Source organism: Bufo gargarizans, chromosome 2, assembly GCF_014858855.1.
Source record: "Bufo gargarizans isolate SCDJY-AF-19 chromosome 2, ASM1485885v1, whole genome shotgun sequence".
NCBI classification, from domain to species: domain Eukaryota; kingdom Metazoa; phylum Chordata; class Amphibia; order Anura; family Bufonidae; genus Bufo; species Bufo gargarizans.
The window spans coordinates 125,039,109-125,065,874 of record NC_058081.1 but is presented as its reverse complement, the minus strand read 5'-3'; the positions used below and the strand labels follow the sequence as shown (position 1 = coordinate 125,065,874).

The window sequence follows — 26,766 nt, the reverse complement described above, 5'->3', positions numbered from 1 at the left end:
GGTCCTGGAATTCATGTGGATGTTACTTTGATATGTACCACCTACCTATACACTGTAGAGACCAAGTATACCACCTCATGGTAACAGTATTCCCTAGATGCAGTGTCCTCTTACGTCAGGATAATTTATCCAGCCACAATGCAAACACTGTGCAGGAACGGTTTGAGGAACATGGCTTGGCCTCCAGAATCTCCAGCTCTCAATCCAAATGAGCAACAGTGGTTAGGCTTGATGCACACAACCATATTTTTCATCCGTTTGTTATCAGCATTATTTGCTGATAGCACACAAACCCATTCATTTTTATGGAGTCATGCACACATCCGTATTTAATACAGATCTGTGAGGCTGTTCAAGAAATCATAGGACATGTCCTACTCAGTTCATATTGTGGACAAGAACAGCCATTTCTAATGACAGGAGCGAGATAAATGTGGAATGCACATGGAAAGCCTCCGTATTCTCCAAATCTGTCGTTTGTGGACTACAATATCGAGACTGTTGTGTGCATGAAGCCTCGCAGAGGACTAGCCATTTACAAAACTTCAAGGGTCTGCTGACAACATTTTGGAGCCAGATATCAGAGGACAGCTTCGAAATGCCTGTAAAGTCACTGCCTGGATGGGAAAGCAAGGAAGAAAAAAAAATCTTGGAAAGACTATCAATATTTGTCATTTCATTCCTCAGATATTCCTCCTGGAAACACATGAATGAATTGAAGAATAGGAATGGATTACAATAATGATGCAGAGAAATACTGATAAATCCAATTCCCTGGAGATGCTGACCGGAACCTGCAGGAACATTTCCCTCCACTACCCTGTCATTGTCAGAATAGCTCAAATTCATGAAGGGAATAACTTTTAAAGGGTTTCTGTCATGAGAAATAACGTTATGTAGCTGAATGACATTAGTGATGTGCTAATGTCAGCAGTACACAGTGGGCTTTATAACTCCCTGCCTGCCGCCGTTTCCTTAAAATAAAGACTTTTATAATATGCTAATGAGCCTCTAGGTGCTATTAGGGCGTTGCACCTAGAGGCTCCGTCTTCTCACCCTTTGGCACGCCCATGTACAGTTGATTGACGTCCTAGTTCTCCTCTGTGCCCGTAAAATCTCTTGCCGTCCTGTTTAGTATTCGGCGCAGGGACTGCGCAGGATTTACGTGACACTGAGGAGAACTCGGACGTCAATCAACTGTACATGGGCATGCCAAAGGGTGAGAAGACGGAGCCTGTAGGTGCTGCATCAACGCCCTAATAGCGCCTAGAGGCTCATTAGCATATTACAAAGGTCTTTATTTTAAGAAAACGGCGGCAGGCAGGGAGTTATAAAACACACTGTTATGTAGAAACCCTTTAATTACAGTATTACTGAACATGCAATTCCCTAATATAATATATTGACTAAAAAAAATTGCTACAAATCGAAGCTTCACTTCCCCTTAAAAACAAACAATAGCGGAAATTAAAAGGCAATTCTTCCTTTATGCACCGACGACAACAATTACTATAAAATAACCAAGCTGTTTCCAGTTGCATCTCATAAATGCTTAACCACAATGACAATCTGGTCAACATCTGTCACAGTAAAACGACTTGGCTTTAGTGTTCTGGGAAGATAGGAGCCAGCCAATGCCTTCATGAGATAAGCACCCGGGTTCACAGAAAACCACCGACTCATAAATCAACATGGCAGCAAATGGCAAAATACAACAAGTACATATTTGTGGATGAACGAGCAGTCACCCGTTTTGGCATCATCAAGAATATTAAGAGCACGGCAAGAATAACCCTTGAATAACCCTAGAGCAAGTAAATCAGAGACATCCAAAAAATGGCAGCTGATCGTTCTGGGTCCCAATCTCAGCAAAATGGTGGATTTTACCAGGGAAAGTTGCCACCAGCCAGGCATTTTCCCAATGTAATATTACAAGGACGGCTCAGGGCCGCTAGAACAGGCAGAGACATAATGTCCATAGGAGATAAGGACTGGATTTGTCTTCATGAAATAATCCCTTAAAATAAGGCCTCATGCAAACAAACGTATTCATTTTAATGGGTCCGCCAAAAAAAATAAAAAATAAAAACGCGGGACAGCACACAGTGTGCTGGTCGCATCCGTATGTCTATTCCATAGCCCTGCAAAAAATATAGAACATGTCGTTTTCTTGTCCATTTTGCGGACAAGGATAGGCATTGTTAGAAAAGGACCCGACAAATAATGGATGCAATACTGATGCCAAATGGACGTCATGCATATTTTTTGCACATCGGTATTTTGCGGACCGCAAAACATATGTGGTTGTGTGAATATAGCCTAAGGAACTCTCCTCTCCTGACAGGCAAGAAGAACTCTGCTTTGTCCATCTCCTGTTGTCCCTCTTGGAAAAGGAATAACTATTGAGAACTAGATGCTAGTGTGTCTCTGGTCCAAGAAAAAAAGATTCACATTAACTGTGAAAAGAACAGAACTCTTACAGGGACCGCACGGCTTCTCAGACTACCTGATGCACACTGTGTATATGGACCCAAGACCCTTAGGACTGACCTGAACTGCAGCAGGAACTGCCCCGGCGGAGGCCATCTGGGATAGCAGAAGAGGAGTCGGGAACTGGCAGATCTGCAGCTGAAAAGGCTAAGCGCAGAGTACCTGGTTCTGTTCATTTCTTGAACTCAAGGGTCGCGTTAACCTTCTCTTTGTGGATACGATGTGTCTCTATAGAGTGTGATACAGTCAGCACTGGTTGGACAGACTGTGTGGTCAAACCTCCAACTGGCAGCTGTCAATGTATTCATAAATTTGTAGTAGGAATTACGGAGGAACAGCACATTCTACAGATGCTCCATCATTGTCATTTCATGCAGATATAAGCATTCACCGTTACCGAGAGCTGACAGGTCCTCTTAGACAACCTGAAATGTTCTTCCTTTCAAAGCACGTATAAACATTTGGTATAGGTTTTTGAGTTTTACTTGTGCCTTTTCAACCTCAGCTATTTTGCTTGTTGTCCAGTAACCCATTAGTGCTGTGACGTAGGACACAATGCACCGATTCACAGCGATCAGGTGGCGGGTCTCCTCTCTGCTGCATTCCCAGGCTGTGATCACCAGTGGTAGGAGTACCTGGTGGAACAGCCTTCAGCCCTGCAATTACAACTACTACCTCTTCTGACATTTGGTGAACATTTTTTTCCAGTAAACTGCAGAATATCAATGCATATCAATTAAAGCAGATGTCTCCTCGCAAAAACATGAAATTAATTATGTATATTACTGGCTATAAAGAGGCCGAGCGGATTAAAATTGCATGCATATTCTTTTAATGTGTTCTAGGATAAAATCAGCAGATGCACATACACAACATGTGAATGGATGGAAGCTGCTCACCTGGGGTGACCGTCTCTAGAGTCGCAGAGTCTACTTTCCGAGCACTTGCTAAATGTTTGAGAGTGGAGCCGGCAAACAGCAGGTAGAACACAGCATCGTCTTCCAGCTCGCTCTGCTCGGTGAGGCTCACTGTCAGGACACAGTCACCCTGAGAGGTCAAACAAAAAGACAGTTAGTAATCCTATTCATCAGCTGCAAGAAAAGAACGTGTGCGCGACAAGACCAGAAGCGATGGAACCATGGAGAAGCTACAGTGCAAAGACATCTCTACCACTGAAGACGTTCTGCCAAGTGGCACATAGCATATATACTTATTTGCAACGCAACTCAATGGCATCCTTTCAGTGGCACTCCTCGAAAGTGAACGCCAAATTAGCTTTTTCACAGCACAAATAACGGTGCAGACTGACATTCTTGAAGTTAAAAGATACTGGAATCTTGCAGTAACCCTCAAAGTCAGTTCAAAACAAAATTTACGTATAGAAAAAAGAAAACTCACAAGCTTTTCAGGTGTAAGGCCCCTTGCAGACGAGCGTGTCCGGATGTGTTGCGAATGCGTTCAGTAAAAAATGTGCGATTTCACAGGCAAAGCAATTCAGTTTTGCCTGCGATTGCGTTCAGTTTTTTCTGTGCGGGTGCAATGCATTTTGATGCATTTTGCACGTGCGCGATATAAATACTGAATGTATACAAACAACTTCTCTTAGCAACTATCCGTGAAAAACGCAACTCAATTGAAAAACAAACTGAAATCTTTTAGGTAGAGAGAAGAAAAAATATAATCATAAAATAATATTGTTGCATAAGTGTGCACACCCTTAAAACTAATACTTTGTTGAAGCACCTTTGGATTTTATTTATTACAGCACTCAGTCTTTTTGGGTATGAGTCTATCAGCATGGCACATTTTGACTTGGCAAGATTTGCCCACTTTTCTTTTGCAAAAACACTCCAAATCTGTCAGATTGCGAGGGCATCTCCTGTGCACTGCCCTCTTCAGATCACCCCACAGATTTTCTATCGGATTCAGGTCTGGGCTCTGGCTGGGCCATTCTTAATCATCTTCTGGTCAAGCCATTCCTTTGTTGATTTGGATGTATGCTTTGGGTTGTTGTCATGCTGAAAGATGAATTTCCTCTTCATGCTCAGCTTTCTAGCAGAAGCCTGAAGGATTGGTGCCAATATTGACTGGTATTTGGAACTGTTCATAATCCCCTCTAGCTTAACTAAGGCCCCAGTTCCAGCTGAAGAAAAACAACCCCAAAGCATGATGCTGCCACCACCATGCTTCACTGTGGGTATGGTGTTCTTTTGGCGATGTGCAGTGTTGTTTTTGCACCAAACATATCTTTTGGAATTATGGCCAAAAAGTTCAACCTTGGTTTCATTAGACCATAACACCCTTTCCACATGCTTTTGGGAGACTTCAGATGTGTTTTTGCAAAATGTAGCCTGGCTTGGATGTTTTTCTTCATACGAAAAGGCTTTCGTCTTGCCACTCTATCCCATATCCCAGCCATATGAAGAATATGGGAGATTGTTGTCACATGTACCACACAGCCAGTACTTGCCAGATATTCCTGCAGCTCCTTTAATGTTGCTGTAGGCCTCTTGGTAGCCTCCCAGACCAGTTTTCTTCTTGTATTTTCATCAATTTTGGAGGGATGTCCAGTTGGTAATGTCACTGTTGGGCCATATTTTCTTCACTGTGTTCCATGATATATCTAACGCCTTGGTAATTCTTTTGTACCCTTCTCCTGACTGATACCTTTTAACAACGAGATCCCTCTGATGCTTTGGAAGCTCTCTGTGGACCATGGCTTTTGATGTGGGATGCCACTAAGAAAATTTCAGGAAAGACCAACTAGAGCAGCTGAACTTTATTTGGGGTTAATCAGAGGCACGTTAAATGATGGCAGGTGTATGCTGACTCCTATTTAACATGATTTTGAACGTGATTGCTTAATTCTGAACACAGCTATATCCCCAGTTATAAGGGTGTGCACACTTATGCAACCACATTATTTTTTCTTTGTTTTCCAATTGAGCGGTACAGTTTATAGGTCACATTAAAAAGGTGGAAAAAGTTCTGAAATGATTTATCTTTGTCTTAATTTTTTACATTTTTTACATTTTCTCTTAATCACAGAAAACTGACATTTTAACAGGGATGTGTAGACTTTTTATATCCACTGTACATCTGTATTTCATAGATTAATCAGTTTTGTGACTGCGTTTAAGGTTTCCATTTTTTTTCTGCCAGTACAATTCATTACAGATGATGTCGGGTAGGGACCCAGTATTATAAAATCATTATAATGTAGTGAGGTCCAGGACGGGAAACCTTCCTCTCACATGGAGCGCGTTTCCTGTAGACAACTCGCTCTTCTGAAACTGGCCTTAGGCTTCTTTCACATGAGTAAGATTTCCATCAACATGCGATATGTTTTGCGCACGGACAGCATCTGGACTAAATCCTTACCCATTCATGTGAATGGGTCTGTATACATGAGCATGGTTTTATCACTGACCATCTCTGCATCTGGAGGGGGTTAAGACCACCCTGTTATCTAGCAGTGGTGGCTGGGATGGGAGCTGCTATGCATGCCTGTGCACGCTCCCACAATCCCGGCTGCAGGGGTGGAGCAGGTGAGCCTTTTCAGGGCAACAAAGTAAAAAAAAAATAAAAAGGTGTTTTCCCACAAACAATACTTATGTGGATAAGGTACAATTACCTCATCGCTGCGGTCTGACTGCTGAGACCCCAGTGATCATGAGAACAGAGGTCCCATAGTGCTCCATAAAAATAGAGCAGTAGTGCACTTGTTTGGGCTCTCTCTAGCAGTCCCACAGAAGTGAATGGAGCAGTGGTCGCCACTCCATTCTCATGAAGAACTTTGGAATCTCCGTTCTTGTAACTGCTCGGGGTCCCAGAGGTTGGATACCCACCTATCAGATACTTATCCCCTATCCTGTGGATATTGAATTGTTAGTGGGAAAACCCCTTTAACCCAACTTACACCAGAAAACAGATGTAAATTATAACTGAGATCTGTACCAGCCCATAGGGGAGTTTTTAGTTGCTGATGCAGTAAATTTGAGGCATCTTCCTCCAATGGACTTTTAACTAAGACTGGCACAATCTTTAGTATATCTTCTCTTTTTTTTAGTCCACTCCAGGCTTTTTCTTTTTAAACCGTACACAAAAAAGCTCACCATAGAAACCCTGCCTAGTTCTTGAGGGCTGTGGTTACAGGTGTTTATGCCCGACACAGTGCATGATGGTGAACATCGTGTCCAGCCGAGAACATGGAAGCTCCTAGTAAATATTTGCAGTGCGGGATGGCATGGTGAGCTCTCCAACACACGCTGTCATTTCAGAGGTTGGCAGAGGTACGCTAGCATAGACAGCGCTTCATCTCTGAAAGTAGTGCTGACAAATCCTGACTCCAGAGGAGATTATGTGGATAAAGGGACTTGCCAACGCGTGGTACAACATTACATCAATTCTTTTAAAGCCACGAGGAAACAGAATTCATTAGAAATAAAAAGATCAGAAATTCAGGCACTCAGTAAAATCTACACTGAGGGAACACAAACAAACCAAGTATTCAAGGAGCTGGCGATCAGGCACAATGGGGACTTTTACCAAAGACTGGCTTTTTACCTCTGTCTTTGATGGTCCCTGCACTGCTGGAAGACGCAACTAATTTATGACGAGGCACAGGCCTGGTAATAAAGTAGGCGCACTCCGGCTATCCATGCGCCTACACTGACTGGAGGGGTCATCATTCCTCTTTTATTGCTGGTAAATGTTAGGAAATTTCCCAGGGCCAATGTCCCACCCCTCCCAAGTGGCGAAGATTGTGTAAAAACATCTTGTGTCTTTTTTTATGCCAAAAACTGGCGTACTGATATTACATAAAAATAATAATCTTTTTTTATATAATGCCAACATATTCAGCAGCACTTTACAGTTCAGGGGGTTCATGTACAAACAGTCATAAATTACATAGCAACAGACAATTCAATAATTACGACGAGGAATGAGGACCCTGCTCACAAGAGCTTACAATCTATGAGTAAATGACCTCCAATGCCTAATGATATCTTTCACTTAAGGTCCTTTTACACAGACCACTGATCTGGCAGATTATCGGGGATGAGCATTTGTAGTAAAACTCGTCCCCGATAATTTGCCTGTGTGAAAGGACCCCTAGTGATTCTTTGCTTCTATCTGGAGAAATAGAATTTTAATTCATATGTGAATGAGCAGTTAGGTGCACCGAGGACTGACGCAAGCCTCTCTGTGCACTCCTGCTTTCTCTGTCAGCCCCTCTTGGTTGACAGGACAAAGCTCCTGCAAAAACATCTCCTGACCCTATCAATCAAGAAGGAAAGGGAAGGACTGGCAGAGGAAGCAGGAGCAGCAAGAGTGCACAGAGGCTTGGTTATGCTGCCACCCTGCCTGTTTAAAAAAATAAAATAAAAAATATGGCTCCTACGCCCTGCTGTGCCCCCCCCCCCGCTTTCCCACTCAGTATGTAAATACTGAGCATCGGTACAGGGAGGAGGAGACGCCAGGGTTTTTCAATAGGCATCTCCTTCTCCCTAGCTGTGCCGCGATCTAATCACAGTGGAGAGCGTCACAGAGAGAAGGCGAGTTTTTCTTCCTGGCTATGACGCTCTGCGCTGTGATTGGGCGTCTCCTTCTCCCTTCCATTGATAAACCCTGGCGTCTCCTCCTTCCTGTACCGATGCCAAGTATTAACATACTGAGCGAAAAAATTGCAGGGGGGCACAGCAGAGTGTAGGAGCCATATTTGGAGGGGGGGAGAAAAAAAAACAGGCAGGGTGGCAGCATTAGTGGGGGGTACCCCGCAAGGAACGGTATTTATCTAAACTAAAAAAAAAATATAAAAAAACATAAAATGGTCCTCTTTAAGGGTTATCAAGGAAAATATATTTATGACATCCTCTGGACAGATCATCAGCATCAGATGGCCTAGTTGCAGCTCAGTCCCATTCAAGTCAATGGGGCTGAGCTGCAATACCAAGCACGTCCATTATATGAGATATGGCGCTGTCCGGAGCCTGCATCACTCACCAGAGCTCCGGTAAGCGCAGCGGCTCAGTGAAACATCTGATCGGCTGCTGTTCTGGGACTTGGACCCCAGCTGATGGGATAATGACCTGTCCTGAGGATAGGTTATCATTATCTTTTCTAGGATAACCCCTTTAACTGCTCATTTACAGATGGTCAAGAAGCAAATGGCAGAGTGAGAAGTAAAGAGCATACTCGTTCATCTAACAGCGTAATAACATCAGCATGTGAAGAGCTGTAATATAAAGTGGTAATAAAAGAAAAGTTATCTTATCTAATTCCTCAGTCAGAGAAAAAAGCATCAAATTCTAGAGAAACATTATGGGTCTACATCAGATGATGATTAGTAACGCACAGCGTATACCAAATCTCAGATCTCCAAGTGTCACTACTGACCAAAAAAACACATTTATGTTCTGAAGTATTTCCTGGCATATTAAATGATGACACATCACCTTGTACATGTACTTTTAAAAGGAGTTGTCCTGGTGTCTGTCCATTAAGTGCACTGATTGCAGCATGGAAAGGTATGCAACTGACACTTTTTTCTGAATTCCCACAGTTTTAAATCATACCTGCTTGCTGACGCAGAATGGAAACAATCTTCTCTTATGTGCAACCAATATAGGTGTAGTTCATTTGGCGCGGCGCTCTCTGGTGCTGTGCACCTTTGCCCACTTTCTCATGCCAGTATTTCGGTCACAAGGCTGCACTGGTACTTGTAAGCCAAAATACAAAGGAGGCAAAACTCTTCCCGTTATACTTGTGCGTCATAAAAAATACTTATCCAAACAACCAAAATACGTCCAAGTGAAAGTGGCCCTTGTCAGTAGCACAGCAAGCAGAGATCTTGAAAATGGAGCAGAATTGCAACACGTGTTACATAAACTTAGGTTTACATACAACAGGGAAGCCTGTTATGGGACCATCCATCTGTATAACGCTCATAAAGGACCGAATGCTCGAAGTGAACCCAATGTACCAGGTGTCCTGTGAGGGCAGGGGGCCGACGATGCCCACTGTGTACTGTTCCAATCCAATGAGAAGCAGCTCCCTTAGCCTGGGGGACTGTATAGTGGGCACAGTTCTTACTATGGATACCTACTGGACATCCATTTACAGTGGAGCTGCTTCTGGCCAGATGCACTTTAAGGCAATGCAGTGAATATTAAATCAACAGGTTGCGACTAATGCAGAAGCCTAAAATTCCTTACCCCTTCCAGTCTTTTTCACGCCATCTCTGCAGAGATAGTGGTGCCGACCTCATGCTGGATTGCTGTGTATTTTTACACTCACTTCTCTAATCCCCGACAACCATCTGGTATCTTTCAACAAGCTCTTTTGTGAACATCTAGTTAGCACAGAGAACAGGGCAGGCAAAAAAACGACAAAAATGTTGACGCCCTCCTATCCTTGTCCATACAACATACCTAAAAATCGTATCGCGCCGAAATGCTCCTCAAGCTCCAGAGGACACTATGGATTTTTCATTAATGATTATTTGCCTCGCGTTTCAGATGAAGAGGAAAGTATAAACAGCTGCCATGTCACATTGCTGATGTGAAAGTGCCATAAATGTGACCCTGTGGCCTGGTCTAGTGAGCTCCCGTAAATACCTGACAGACTGCCATAAGGAAGCTCTATACCGCCCATATCCCTGAAACAATGGTCTTTTCACTGCACGCTGCAATAGTAAATGATTCACAAAAACAACAGAAGTGGCTGAGAGTGAATAAGAAGTGTAAAATTGGAGACTGTGAATTGAGAACATACAGGGCACGCCCCAGGTAATCAGATTTACCATTAAGCTGCCCTGCTGTTTCGCTAGCTAGCTTCCTTGGCAGCCAGCATCTCATCTGGTTAGTCTCAGCTATTTATATATTTCCGAATGACTTCACCTTTCCCGATATCAAGACAGAGCCCAAAGCACTTGAGATCAGGAGGCACCGAGCTGGGTCAACAGAACAAGGGAAGGTCAAAGTCATTACGTGCAGCGCGGAGAAGTAGTGCTCCTTCCACTGACCGATAAGGACGAGGATGCTGCTGACCAGACAGATAACTTAGGCCTATTTTTGGGCTTGAGGATGAGTGGTAAAAATTATTTCCTGAGCTGCTATGGCACTGTTCAGCACAACTCTTCACGTAAAAAGTACAGCGGTGTTCACCTGGTATTACTAAAACAATCAGCAGACTTGGGGCCAGTTAGACCCCCTGCAAGTAGCTGAATACAGCCTATGTGCCGGCCACATCTCCCAGACCAACCGGGGCATCCTCACACCATCTCAGTTTGATGCAGGTAGTTCCTATTGACTATGGTTTACTGCACTGTACTCCCTTCATCATTTAAGTACAGTATGGTCAGATAGGGACTTATTGCATCCTACATCACTTATGATGCAGTGAGTTTGTGTAAAAGGAAACGTTCCGTCCAGGAAATGTGGCCGACGCACCGACCGTGTTTCCAGGACTGCACACAGTCATGGGCATGTGACCTAACAGTTCCCACACACAAAAGTTTGGCTCTTTGGCATAAAAAAAAAAGGCAAAATAAGGGCAAGCGTTCTAGCCTTTTTAAAACTTTCTTGTGGTGGCTTCTCTAGTATTTTTGCACACAGAAGGGCTCATTTATCAAGACTGGCATTTCTATGTCAAGGCAGGAGGCCCACTACAAGAAGATTTAGACTAGAACCTTCAGAATCACAGGTGCATATCCATGAAGCAAACATGACCCCCATTTCTTAGCTTTATTGTCTGTATGTATAATGGTGTGCAGCCATTTTCTTTTTTTTTATCATGTTTGCTTCATGGATATGCACCTGTGATTCTGAAGGTTCTAGTCTCAATTCTCTTGTAGTATATAGTGAGGGTAGCGCCTCTTTTAGACTGAACACGGCCATCCACCTGGGACTTCTGAGCAGAGTACGTATGTAGCTGGTTCCTACACTGCCCTGAATATTGTAGGCTTAAATAAGTCCAAAGAGAGGCAGTATATTTAGTGTTAGGGACCCATCTGCGGAAGCCACCTTGACGCCTGGTAGATGGGCCCGACACACGTTTGATCAAATATGTGCGCTAAGAGCTTAAATTAACTCGTTTATAGTCGGTATTGTACCACTTATTTAGATATTTAGCTCTATCGTTTGTATGTATAATGGTGTGCAGCCATTTTCTTTTATGACTAGGCCTCCTGACTTCTAAAAATCAGGGGCATCCTCTACTGTTCTTTATATGCATTGGTCACTTTTTGGCACATCCTCACACTCATATGCACTTTATACAGATTCGACCGCCATACCCTGTATTGGGATTTGTTACTAACATCTTTTGAGGTTGCTATTACTGTTGCATTTTGTCATAGTTGGAGAGTCCGTATTTGAGGTGGTGTGTAACTGTCTGTTTGTCCCCACCCATTCACAATCATGTACTGTGAATATTACTTTTAACATTTGTTATTAATAAACTTTATATTTTATGACTCATTATTGGTATGTTTTGCATTCGTTTCTGTGGTTTATCTAAGTATTTGGAGTGTGCCGTTTATTTGAGACCGCATGGTGATTTAAATGGTATTTAAAAAGTCACAAACCAAACTGGGTGCAAACTGGCATAGGGACACTGTAAATCACCCCAGTGTGTCTTACTACTACTACTATTTTCTTCATGGCAGTTTTCCCCTATAGAGAATGTGCTATGAAAATGCAGCATTTTTTTTTTTTTTAAAGAAGGACAAAAAAAAATAGCACCTTATTAGCAAAAATGCTAAGAGCAAAAGAAACACTTGTCCCGCATTTTGTATATTTTCTACAGAATTTCAGCACCAAAAACCACCAGCAAAAAAGCAAAGCTGAAAAATGCCAGCAAAAACGTGTGAAAACATCCTAAAAAAATAAAACCCAAAACAAAATCAGAGCAGTTGCACTCAATTGTACAATCTGCAGACTTTTTAATGGACATTACTGCTTTAAATTCGTCTGAAATCAGAAAAATCTAGTCACATGTGTAAAATAGACCCGATACATATATTTTAATTGCAATTTTTGTTAGAAGAGGTACATGAATCTAAAAAAAAAGTTCTGTACCAAACCTGGTGTATTAAAACCTCAAAATGAGCACATTTTCTGTATAAATCAGAGGCACAAATGTACACTCACCGATATCCCCATCTGACCTTAAATGACACCTCTCAAACCTGAACCTATCAGATAGACAATAGCAAATATTAGATCAGTCATAAAACCTTTAAGCAGTCAAGTCTCAACGCCAAAGATTAGCTTATCTTTTCCATTCTTGCTATCAAAAGGAGGAGGAATGTGGCTGCACTTAAAGTTCAGCTGAACAGTAGCTGGAAGGAAGCCACACTTCTGCTGCTGTCTAAAATAATAAAAAAAAAGTCTGCACACATACAGGATAAAAAATAAACGTATGCACAGATACACACATCGGTTGTGGTATTGGTACATACTGCTGTCCTGCTTTATTTCAGAAAGCAATGGTTGCCTGGTAAACTTAAAGAGGTATTCAGGTTATACCGTCTTAGATTAGTGGGGGCCCGTACCAAGCCACCAGATATCATCCGTAATGGGGAAGGTTGTGGACGCAGTTTTATTATAGTTTTTTTGTTGATTTGTTTTTGTATTTTAAAAAATGCTATATAAACCCCATGTGTGAACATGGTCTGACAGGTCTGTCTTCACACAACAGATGTCAATACTGAATGGGCTTAGAAAGGTCGTATAGGATCAGAAGAACTCCGCCGTTTTTTCTTCTTTTTCTCCAGAAAGCATGCCACGTCTGGTATTGTTCACTTCAGTGCAGCGGTTTGCAATACCCTATGAACAGGTGTAGTACAGCCAGTCTATTGATTTCAGACCGTACAATTATGGGATATTTTACTCACGTGAAATGCCATTATCCCGGTCTATGTAGTGTACATACAGGTCTTTTATTCATACATCACTATAGCTACATTTATGGCAGTTGTATTACACATAAAGGGCTGGTGTTTTCCGTTAGGACTGTAACAGTTGGGTGCACAGCAAAAGACTCAGAATCCTGCGTGCCAAGGAGGAAACCGGTGGCCCAGCGCCGTTTCCCAGAACCTGTAGCATGCCCTCTTGGTGGGGTTTATCTGGGTCAGATGAAATAACTTGTTCAGCTATTCTTGAAAGACGTATTCTACCATCCTGAAACCCACGCTGGGTCTCTTTCAGAGGGGGCTCAAAGCAAATTTGTACAGAAGAGAAACAGGATGGGAAACTTCTTCTATGAGACTTACGGGGATCGCCTCAATTTTGTCACTACATTAAATCTAGAGATTAATTCAATAAGTTTTTATTTATTTTTTTCTATTCCATTTTCTGCACATGGTTACCGGGGCAGACATCAAGTGATATGTTCTGGCAGCCATCTTGTCTGAGCTGATGCTTTTTAGGGGGTTTTCCAGGAGTAAAATACTGATGACGTATTCTCAGGATAAGGCTACATGCACACGAACGTAGTTTGTTTCCGTGTCCGTTCCGTTTTTTGTGTTTTTTTTGCGGATAGGATGTTGACCCATTCATTTCAATGGGTCCTTAAAAAATGCAGACAGCACACCGTGGCGCACTGCGCCACCAATGTTTTTAATATACGGGCGTGGGGGGCGCACTGCGCCACCAATGATTAATACTGGGGGGCTTGGGAGGGCACACTGCGCCACCAATGAACATAAATCTCTCATTTATTCATATACAGGAGGCGGGAGCTGGCTGCAGAATCACATAGCAGGCTCCCGACCTCTATGAGCGGTAGCTGCAATCCGCAGCACCTGAGAGGTTAACTACCGCAGATCACAGCTACCGCTCAGAGGTTGGGAGCCGGCTATGTGATTCTGGAGGCAGCTCCCGCTTCTGTTCAATTTGAATGAGTAAGTTAACATCATTGGTGGCGCAGTGGCCAAAGCCCCTCCCCTCCTTTTCCTATCTGTCTCTTCATTGGCGGCAGCGGCATCACAGGAGGGTAGAGAGACGCTGCTTCCTTCTCCCCTGTGCTGCTGAGGGAACACGGAGAGCGCTGTCAGCAGCGCGATCTGTGTTCCCAATAAGTTATCGGAATATCGGCAAAATGGATGCCGATACAGATAACTGTCAAAATCCTGAATTTCGGCCGATAATATATCGGTAAAACCGATAATCGTCGATCCCTAGTTAAATTATTAAGTCGTATGTACCCCAAAATGGTAACGATAAAAACCACCTCACCACGCAAAAAATTTGCCCCCACACAAGACCATAGCCAGAAAAAATATAATTATTATAATAATAATAATAATATGGCTCTATCAAAATTGCAACACAAAAACATGATTTTTATAAAAAAAAAAAATTAAATGCTCTTTGTGTAAAATGTAAAAAAATAGACATTTGATATCACCACGACCGTAACAATTGGCTCCACAAAAATATCACATGATTTACCACATCAAGTGAACGGTGCAAAAAAAATAAAAAATGGTAGCAATAAAAACATCACGTCGTCCCGCAAAAAAACAAGCCCTCACACAAGACTAAAGCCAGAAAAATGAAAATATATGGCTCTAACAAAATGGCAACACAACATGATTTTTTTTTGCTAGAAATCTTATTGTGTAAAACGTAAAAATAAAAACTGGGCATATTTAGTATCGATGCGTCCGTAATGACCGGATCTATTAGAATATCACATGATCTACTCCATCAAGTGAACGGTGTAAATAAAAAATTTAAAAAGTTAAACAGCTTTTTTTGTGATCTCACCTCCCAAAAATGAGATAAAAATCAACCAGAAAGCCAAATGATATGAAACAGCTGTTGAGTGAAGTGTTTGCTACACCCCTTAAAAATTCCTTGGGTGGTGTAGTTTACAAAATGTGATCAGTTTTTGGGGGGTTTTCCCTGTGGGGTTACATCAGGGCCTCTTCAAATGCTACATGGTGCCAAAGACAATTCCTGTAAAATCTGCCCTCCAAAAACCATATGGTGCTCCATCCCTTCTGTGCCCTGCCATGTGCCCATACAGCGGTATATGACCACATATGGGGTGTTTGTGCAAACTGCAGAATCAAGGTAATAAATATTGAGGTTTGTTTTGTTGTTAACCCTTTCTGTGTTCCAGAATTTGTTTTATTAAGATGGAAAATCTATTTTTTTCACCTCTATTTAGCTTTAATTCCTGTTGAATACCTAAAGTGTTAACATTTCTAAAACCAGTTTTGAATAGTTTGATTTCTAAAATGGGGTCATTTATGGGATGGTTCTATTATGCAAGCCCCACAAAGTGACTTCAGAACTGAATCGGTCCTTAACGTTAGGAAATTTTCTTAAACATTTCAAAAATTGCTTCTTAATTCTAAACCTTCTAACATCCTAAAAAAATAAAATTACATTACTAAAACGATGCCAACATAAAAAGTAGACATATGGGGAACGTTATTCTATGAGGCATCAATATCTGTCTTAAAAGCAGAGAGAGATTCAAATTTAGAAAACTGTGAATTTTTTCACATTTTAAGTTTTGGATATTTTTTATAAATAAAAAGGTAAAACATATTGACTCAAATTTACCATTAACATGAAGTACAATGTGTCACGAGAAAACATTCTCTGAATGGCTTGGATAAGTTATTACAACATAAAATGACATGTCAGATTTTCAAACTTAGGCCTGGTCAGGAAGGGGGTAAATGGCCCGGTCTGGTAGTGGTTAATAGCATTCAGAGATAGGTCCATATGGCTGCCATAAAGCATATGACTCTGCAGTCTGAAGAGCACTCCTTAACTTTTTAGGGAACATCGTGGGCATGGTCTGTGAGGGAGGGGGAGGAGGTGTACCATCAGCTATTGTGAGTGGTGCAATCCTGTGTTATCTAGAAAGAGGTCGTCTCTGTCACTGATGGTAGGATAACTGCTGAGAAGTGACCTCTACTAAACATGAGGCATCAGTCTTAAATGGTACACAGTGAAAACTGCAGGATTTCAGGATTTATCAAAATATAAATAGTGACACAAAAAAATATCATAAAAAAACTCTTATTTAAACCGGTCATTTTCCAACATTTCCATTAAAGTATATACTGTAGAAAAAAGGATCTGCATTGGCAGTAAGAAATCAAGGGGGTTAATTGATATTTTCACACTACAACAGGGGCACCTACAGCGAATCTTAGTGGAATAACAGGTCTACTGTTCTTAGTCACAGCGATTCTTTGTAAAAATAAAAAATAAAGTTTAATGGGGTCTTCCCAATGCAGCATTTATTACCCATCTACAGAATAAATGTATGATTGCTGGGTCACATGCCAATCACAAGTATGGGGGTCCCGAGTCCCCCACTTGAAAGAAGTGCTATTCACACCTGCTGCGCCATTCACTACCTGCGAGTCTGCTGGAGAAATACAGTGCTCCGCAGTGAACAGAACAGTGGCAATACATGCGCACTACCGCTCCAAGGACCCTCGTTCTCTCGGGATTGCTGGGGGTTCCAGTGGACAGACCTCCAGCAAACATACATTTATGACATGGATAGGTAATAAATGTTGCTTACTAAAAAAAAAAAAAAAAAAAAAAAAACACTAACGTTTGATAAACATTTATTAACCCCTGTACGCCAGAAAATTACAGTCAATACGTCGCAAAGTTTGGTGCACACCACACTTGCACAAAATTTTCCAATCATCACTTTTGTAAAAAGTAGGCAGAGCGGGGCAGGGAGTGGGGGTGCAGGGGAGGCCATAGCCTGCCCATCATACGCATTACAATCAACACCAAAGATTTGACTAGAAATCTACACCCGCTCTCATACTAGTTTAGATTTCCATTTTGGTGCACGGACCTGCACAGACTGTGTGCTTCTCAAAAACTATGGTGCATCTGATGCCAAGGGTGATAAATTAAAAGAGTTGTCCTGCTTTGGAGGCGGCAACCCCTTTGGTCTGGACCTGTGCCCCTGGACATAATAAAAAGGAAGACTCCCGTGTCCCTGGTCCCGCTGCTGCAGGCAATCACAGGCCTCAGCGGTCACAGCAGCCACAGGGGAGGCCCAGACCGGAGCGGTTGTCAATTCCAAGGCCAGACAACCTCTTTAAGATCAGCATCTAGAACACTGGTCTTAATAAATGCCCCACTTTAAAGGGAACCCATCACTGGGATTTGGGGCATAGAGCTGAGGACATGGGTTGCTAGATGGCCGCTGGCACATCCACAATACCCAGTCCCCATAGCTCTGTGTGCTTTTATTGTGTAAAAAACATATGCAAATTAACCTGAGAGGAGTCCTGTACGTGAGATGAGTCAGGGATAGGACACATCTCAGGTTAATTTGCATATGTATCAAATCGTTGTTGTTTTTTTACACAATAAAAGCACACAGAGCTATGGGGACTGGATATTGTGGGTGTGCTAGCGGCCATGTAGCAAACCATGTCCTCAGCTCTATACCCAAAATCCTGGTGACAGGTTCCCTGGATCTAATCTTCAGCATCTATTAGTTCTCAGAGTCATTTACATCTAGACGCTTCAACCCCAATAGTTTTACACTACCAGAACATGGCCAAATTTTTGGATCTGTTACAGCTGCCTGACCAAACACTTCTCCCCTGACCTTATTATAACCTTGTACAACGCTGAGGATTTGGTACCAATGTATTCAGGCTAGGGAATCGTCCGGAAACTAAACTGTAGTTAACAGTAAGGAGACCTATAGTCTTTGGATAGAACAAATTACTTTCTTACACTGAAAGCAAAGGTCTTGAGAATAAGGCCTTATAGATAAAAGTTTGCTCAGTTTCTAAAACGGATAGCACACTGACCCACACAAGTGTATGGGACTATGCAGCACCTCTGTTTGTTTCCACGGATCCGTGAGACTATCCAGACTAGCAGACACCTTACTGTAACTAACATGTAGAGTCCTGCATCAGTACTCCCACAGAGTTTTACAGAAAAGTTCCCAATTTCAAAAACATGTATGCACATCACAAGGACTATTTTATTCCACAGCGCCTAGGTGTTAAAGAGTTAAACCGTTTTGAAACCATAATAGCATAACGTTCAATGTTAAAGGGGTTTTCCGAGTGTTTCATACTGATGACCTATCCTAAAGATAGGTCATCAGTATCTGATCAGTGGGGGTCTGACTTCCAGATCTCCCCGCCTATCAGCTATTTGAAGATGCCAAGGCACTTCGGAGAGCGCTGTGCCCCCTTCCTGGGCCAGTAAAATGACATTCATCGATCACAAGGCCTAGGACTGTGCAGCCTAGTCCTTTTAAAGTGAGTAGGACTGAGCTGAGATACCAAGCACAGCAGCTGTACAATGGACAATGCTATGAGGAGGTGAGCGTCTCTTTAAACAACTAATCAGCGGGGGTATCGGGTGTCAGAGCCCCATGATCGCATACTGAGGACCTATCCTGAAGATAGGTCATCAGTAAAATAAACTTGGGAAAACCCTTCAAAGTAACAAATGCTCCAAATCACACTAAATGTAGCACTGGTATTGGCTAATGTTTAAAGGGGTACTCCATCATACACATTTATGGTATATGCAGAGGATATGCCATAATGATAGAATCAGTTCCACCTCTGAGACCTGCACCTATCTCAAAGAATAAGGTTCCCTGGCCCCACTGCTGTCCTGTAGGGTAAGGTGACAAAGTATCGCTCTCTCTATTCACATCTATGGGAGTTTTTTTTTTTTCATCCAAGACGTGACTCCCATAGATATGAATGGCAATGAGCTGGTCACCCCAACAAGTAGGATGGGGTCAGGGAGACAGCCGAGGGCCTTATGCAATAAAATGTCCTGATGGAAATATTCCTTTAACTCCCAATGTAACCAAAAAGACTCCCAATGTAACCAACAAACACGAACCGCGCATGACCACACACAGTAAGGGTACTTTCACACTAACGTTAAAGTTCTCCAGTATCGAGTTCCGTCATAGGGGCTCAATACCGGAAAAAAAAACTTCAGTTTTGTCCCCATTCATCGTCCATGGGGACAAAACTGAACAGAGTGGAATGCTCCAAAATGCATTCCGTTCCGTTTAGTTGCGTTCCAATACCGGAGAGCAAACTGCAACATGTTATAGTTTGCTTTTTTGCTTTCAGTCCTGGGATACGGAGCTGGACTGATCAGTCATGACCCCAATGCAAGTCAATGGGGACGGATCCGTTTTCTCTGGCACAATCTGCCACAATAGAAAACGGATCCGTCCCCCATTGACTTTCAGTGGAGTTAATGACTGACCTGTTTTGGCAATGTTAAAAATATGTTAAAGATAACACAACCGGATCCGTTCATAACAGATGCAGATGGTTGTATTATCAGTAACAAAAGCGTTTTTGCTGAACCCTGTCGGATCCAGTAAAAACGCTAGTGTGAAAGTAGCCTAAAGGTTTGCCGAATAGGAAAGTCTAATAGTGACAGAATCCAATAAAAGGCTACTGAATCAATTACTAATAGGACCCCACTGACCACATTTAAATGGAGTGTCATTCCAGCACGCGGACTGCCGCAATCTCCAGCAGTCTAACAGACTTTGAATGGAGCAGAATTACGCCAACTCAAAGGCCCCTCCATTCAAACAGGGGACACAAAACCTCCATTTTCTTGACTGGTGCTTGTCCCAGTGGTCAGCCCTCTGCATAGGTGACAAGTTGTCATTCTAGGACAACGCTATTAACCTATATTTACAGCGTGAAGCTGCTTCCATGTACCTGTACGTGTTCATTTTATATGTCAAAAACAGCATTTTATTCAGCAGCCCATACCGCAATGAAAAGAAGCGTACTTACATACAATGGAGCTTGTGTTGGATTCAGCTTCATGACCCAGGACACCGTATCTACAACAGAGAAAACAGAAGTGACCAACGGGGAGCATTATATATAAATCAAGGGTTCAATTTCACCAAAATCACAATTCTGAAAATCCTTAGATTATTTTCTTCAGGGTCTACTCACACGTCCATATGTGTTTTGTGGATCCGCAATGCGAGTTTCGAATTTTGCGGACCGAACAACGCCAGCACTCTTATAGAAAATGCCTTTTCTTGTCCGCAATTACGGACAAGAATAGGACATATTCTATTTCTTTGCAGAACGGAAGTGGGGATCCGCAAATGTGGATAGCACATTCCCGCCCCACTGAAAATGAATGGGTCCGCACCTGTTCCGCAAAATTGAGAAACGGATGCGGACCTATTTTGCAGACGTGTGAATGAACCCTTAGACTGTAAATCTGCAAGTCACTTCCTGCACAACTTTATAGTCCAGTGAATAAGGCAATGCTTTAGCTCTTTCTTATCCTTGGATTTTATTCGCAAAAAAAAAAAGCAAAAATAAAAATAGAAATCATTATCCGAGACAATCAATTTCAGTTTAGAGCCGCCGACTTTACCAGGAGAAGGCACGACTAGCTAGGCAGTTCCGGTGTTACGTGTGGATTTTTTCCAGATTTAGTCATGTATTTCACCCAAATCTGCAGCAAAAAGCCACAAGTGATATCGCAACACATACTGTAGCTCATGTGTGAACCCAGAATCCACATAAGGACCAGGTGGGTCTTGTGCAATCAAGAGATGTCAGAGAAAATATCACATCTCAAAAAGTGCTGCACTTCTCTAGGGATTCGCCTGCTCCTGGGCAAGGAACAGGTCGGAGCAAACAACTTCAGCCCAGACAAGATTTCCACAAGACTGCTTGAGGAACTTGCAGGCTGCTTTACAGATTGATAAATGGAGGTGCTCTTCGTTAATGGCCACTAGACGAAAAATAGTGGTGGTGAACTAAATCAGAAAAGTAAAATCATAATTACCAAGAAAAAAAAATAACTAAGCATGGACATCAATGAAAAACTATGAGCCAGATACAGCAGAAGACAGTCTAGAGGAGGGATCAGCAACCTTCTGACCTCCAGCTGCTTGAAACTACAACTCCCAGCATACAAACATGCTAGGCTGTTCTCACAACTGCCATGGGAGTGAATGGAACATTCTGGGAGTTGTAGCTTCAGAACTTCTGGTGTGCCAGAGGTTGCTGATCCCTGGTCTAGAGCATGATAAATATGCTGCCAATATAATCCTTTGTTGGTGCAGACATTGGAGACTTTATATGAACAGGCATGTTTCCTTGATCATCAGGCGATCGGTGGGACCTTCACGCAGGGCAATTATAGGCCGAATAAAAGGGTATTTTCCAGGTATAATTATTTACTCATGGCCCTGGCCTGCATCTTGTGATGAAAGAGTCATACTTACCTGCTCCCAGCCACTGCGATCCAGCCCGCTATATCTCCTCTCCATCCATCTTCTAGTCCACAGCTTGTTTTCTTCCAGCCAGAGTATGAACCATGTTTGAGGCGGTGCACGCGACCATGTCCATACCCCAACCTGGAAGAAAACAAGCTGGGGACTGAAAGATGGATGAATGAGAGCCAGCATGCAGGATAGGCTGGGAGCAGGTAAGTATGAACCTTTCAATACAGGATGCAGCTCGGGCCATCAGTAAAAAGTTATTATTCCTGGGAAACGCCTGTAAAGAAGCACCAAAATAGACCATGTACAACATGAAAGCCTGGCCAGCACTTCCTGCCAGGAGAGCCAAGTATACACTTTCACCCGAATGACCCCTTTCGGCAACCTCTTATTCACCTCTAGTTACATTCATTAGGTCAGCGGGAGAAAAAAGAAATGAATAGCTATTCCAGGAGTCCACCAGCTAGAAATGTCTAACAGCTTATTAAATGTACTCACATTACTTATACAGTTTAAAGCTATAGCTACAAAGCAACTTTTGAGAATCCACAATCGTATAATTGTTGCATTACTCACAAAAAGCCCAACCTGGTCGCTAAAGTGGTCTTCTAGTACTGCCATTCTTTTTCGCTATGTGTTGCCATATGGCCCTAGTCTGCACAGACCTTGTGCCCTCCAAAAATAAAAAGTCTCAAAGCTTCAAGTACCATCAGAGAATGAATTTGGATGAGAATGTCAGAACGAAGAGAACATTCCCACGACCGTGGTGCCACCTTGTCCATGTTGCAGATCACAAACCACCGGTCTGCAAAGCCCAACCACTGGACATGAGAACTCCATATCGGGGCACAGACCCATTGACTTCAAGGGGTCCACGATCCGCAAGATGCAGCAAAAGATAGAACATGTCCTACATTTTGCTGTGCAGATATATGGACCCTGAAGCACATGGAGGGGCTTCTGTGCATTTGTGTGGGATTCTGGTTCCCTGCCTCTGCACTAAAAGGATTGGCTATGTCCCGCCGTTCTCTGAATCCTGCAGATCGCAGAGCCATTGAAATCAATGGGTCCACACCAGGATTCGAAGTTCACACAGCCGATGCCTGTGTTTTGAGGAAGTAAAGGCTGACGGAAACTAAAATCTTACATGAGGTAAAGATACGCAAGACATCTTACTGGCCTAAAGAGGTTGTCTGGGCTTTTACTATTGCTGACCTATCCGCAGGATAGGTCAGCAATATCAGATCAGCGGGGGTACGACACCCCCGCCAATCAACTGTATCAGGAGACGGGGCACGCAGTGCGCATGTGATGTCTCCCATCTCTCTTCCTATTCAACGCTGCTGTCTATGGCAAAGACACCCTTTCCTGAGGATAGGTCATCAATAGTAAGAGACCGGACTACCCCTTTAATCCCTATTGACATACTGTCTCAAAATACTCTGGGATCTGGGGTCTGATTGCCTGTACCCTTGCCAATCAGCTTTTTGAAGAGGCGGTGACGCTCTGTGAGCACTGACGTCACATTCATCAGTCACGTGGCTTAGGCGCAGCCTAGTCTCATTGAAGTGAAAGGGGTTGAACTGCAATAACCAGGACAGGCGCTATATAATGTACGGCGCAGTGCTTGGTAAGCTGCGGAGCCTTTGTATAAATAAAGTTATACAGCTTTGTAAAATATGGTCTTTAACAATTGCCAACGGTTTTCAAAACCTCAGTTTGCAGTTTGTGCATTTATGTAGCGCTGATATAGTCAATATGCTTCTTCATTTCTTTACTGCCAGTGGATAAAAACCTGTCTGGATCATGTGACACATTGTGTGTCCATCACATGACCAGGACAAGATGTTATCCATTGGAAGCAAACAAAGATTTCTATTGAATTAAAGCAAGCAGAAATGCCAGGTAAGGTCCAATCGCACTGAGGTGGGTCACTGCTGGGGGGGGGGAATGAGCAGGTCTCCCTTGGCATCTCCAGCATGCAGAAAGCAACGGGGACTGGTGGAACGTCTAAACGGCAGAGGACGGAAAGTCAGTGGACATGAGTAAAGCCTCTTCAACTCCCCCTTAAGGGGTATTCCCCAAAAAAGTAACTTAATTTTTGAAAAACTGCATTAAGGCTACTTTCACACTAGCGTTCGTCGGTCCGCTCGTGAGCTCCGTTTGAAGGGGCTCACGAGCGGACCTGAACGCTTCCGTCCAGCCCTGATGCAGTCTGAATGGATGCGGATCCGCTCAGACTGCATCAGTCTGGCGGCGTTCAGCCTCCGCTCGCCTCCGCACGGACAGGCGGACAGCTGAACGCTGCTTGCAGCGTTCGGGTGTCCGCCTGGCCGTGCGGATCCGTCCAGACTTACAATGTAAGTCAATGGGGACGGATCCGTTTGAAGATGCCACAATATGGCTCAGTCTTCAAGCGGATCCGTCCCCCATTGACTTTACATTGAAAGTCTGGACGGATCCGTCCGAGGCTATTTTCACACTTAGCTTTTATATGCTAATATAATGCAGACGGATCTGTTCTGAACGGAGCCTCCGTCTGCATTATTATGATCGGATCCGTTCAGAACGGATCCGATCGAACGCTAGTGTGAAAGTAGCCTAAGGCTGCAAGCTCTGCCCCAACCAGAACCCACACCTCTACATATAACCAGAGCTTCAAATTACCTTGCAATCCCTTTGCCTACCTCCTGTGTGAGCCTGCAACATACAGAGTATACAGAGTATCATGGCACCTGATAACTACAATCCCCACAATCCCTATCTTTCCTGCTTTAAGTGTTGATGTTTACCGATTGGCTGCACGACATGCAGTCTGGTCACGCCCCCTCTACTCAGTCATCACCAGCACACTGACATGCCCCTTGTTTCACGAGACATTTAGCTAGAGAACTGATAGCAACACACTGAGCATGCTCGACCTAACATAGGCTCAGAACTACAGCTCAATGCCATGGTAATTTATGAGGAAATACAGTGCGTAGCAGAGGAAGAAAACTACTTTTATAACTAAAATATGTGAAATTTACATTATATTAGATAATTATTTATAATGAATTAGTCTAAAACATAAGTTATACTTATGATAACTGGAATACCCCTTTAAGGCCTATTGCGCACGAACGTGTGCTGCCCGTGGCCATGCTGCGAACCGCAAATTGCAGTCCCCAATGCAAGGGCACCGACCATAGCCGACCCACTTGAATGGGGTCCGCGATCCGTCCGTTCCGCAAAAAGATAAGACAAGTTCTAGCTTTTTGCGGAACGGAAGAACGGAACCCCACAAAATCATGACACAAAATCATGTGCAAGAGGCCCAAGTCTGTGGAACAGAAATAATTTTTTTAAGATGTTGCAAGTGTCCATACTGGGAGACAAAAACTTTGCTTCCTGTACAGACAAAATTCCTAAATGATAGTTAATGGACAGATAAAGAGGAGATGCACAGAGCTTTATCTGTGCGTACAGTGTTACTAACCTGCCTTATCCAGGTCTCTGGCAGTATAATATAGCTGCCGTTAAATCCCTGCTAACCTTGTCCCAGTCTATACAGCAAAGCTGGCAAATGAGCTACAAAAGACACGAACTGTAAGTCTACTGTGCTCTAGTGACCAGCGTAAAACCTGGAATATGTTAAGCTTAAAAACATGAGAAAGAAAAAACATGTTTGGAATATGGTATAGTCCCTCCCTTAACCAGAAGAACTCATGTACAATTGTCCCTTCCATTTGGTTCAGCAAAAGGGGCACCATGAACATTTTTTAAAGGGAAGGGGGTATCAACTGATCACTTGATGTCTATAGGAAGAAGATATGTTCCTGTGTCGGTAAGGAAGTGGTGGAACATGCAATAAGCCTAGAACAATACTATATATAAGCACATGTCTATGAACCTTGGTGCTCATATAATGGGTGTCTTTAGTAGCCGTCGCCCAGCATTTTTTACCCAATTAGGTCAGATTAGAAAAGGATAGACACCATGGGCTCTATTTTACGGTACTTCTTTCTACACTCTAATATACTCAATTACATTGGAGAAACAGATACGCAATATTGAGATTACAGTGAGGAAGGAATGCTGTCTGACAGGAATGGAGCTCAATAAGATGTGTGTGTGCCACCTGACCACATCTGATGAAGTTCTATCTGCGGTAATCAAAGTACATTTTAGCTTTAATGTTTTTTTATATTATAACAGACTCTCATGGCAAGTCCAAAAAGAAATCAAAGTAAAGAAAACCGTATCCCAGTTCTCATATGTATCGCACTAAACAATTAGGACCCTTCCATTGATACGAGTCCTATAAAGCTTTTGAAGATCTCTGCTAAAGTAATTAGATAATTACCCGTCTGTTGCTGACTACCCCTGTACTTTCAGTAAGTGAATTACACCGTCTGCTTGTCCAAGGCAATAAGAACTGCAAGCCGTCAACAAGGCAACTCCCCAATTTCCTTCATTAATTTCTCATATAACCTAAACACCAGCAGCATTCTTGCTTTAATTATAATATAACCTGGACAGAATTCCCCAAAGTCAGCTCCACTGTGTGAATACAGTGCAGCAGTAGAAGGAAAGAAACTACATTTGGAAAAAGTTTCTTGCTTTGACACTCAAGATTCCAAGAATGATTAATGTTCCAAACTCCTCATGGATTATGTTGTCCAAACAGCTGAAAATAGACGTACCATTGTAAGATGTAGCTCACTGGAAGTTTACAAAAAAGAAAGATTTTACTGTACCACTTTACTGTGTGCTCTACCAGATCCATTCACACTCAGGTGACATAGCGTGTGCTCTACCGGATCCATTCACACTCAGGTGACATAGCGTGTGCTCTACCAGATCCATTCACACTCAGGTGACATAGCGTGTGCTCTACCAGATCCATTCACACTCAGGTGACATAGCGTGTGCTCTACCGGATCCATTCACACTCAGGTGACATAGCGTGTGCTCTACCGGATCCATTCACACTCAGGTGACATAGCGTGTGCTCTACCG

The 26,766-nt window shown here is 42.9% G+C and overlaps 1 protein-coding gene across 4 annotated transcripts in view; it reads right to left on the bottom strand.

The window, feature by feature from the left end:
* AKAP13 (A-kinase anchoring protein 13) overlaps positions 1-26,766 on the bottom strand; it is a 208,304-nt gene that overhangs the window by 136,890 nt on the left and 44,648 nt on the right. For all 4 annotated transcript variants that reach the window (XM_044279452.1, XM_044279455.1, XM_044279453.1 and 1 more), the window contains exons 2-3: positions 20,306-20,355; positions 3,390-3,537 (exon numbers count right to left, since the gene is read on the bottom strand). In XM_044279452.1, the coding sequence (XP_044135387.1) occupies positions 3,390-3,537; positions 20,306-20,338 (181 nt within the window). In that variant the 5' untranslated portion in view covers positions 20,339-20,355. The remainder of the gene's footprint in view (positions 1-3,389; positions 3,538-20,305; positions 20,356-26,766) is intronic.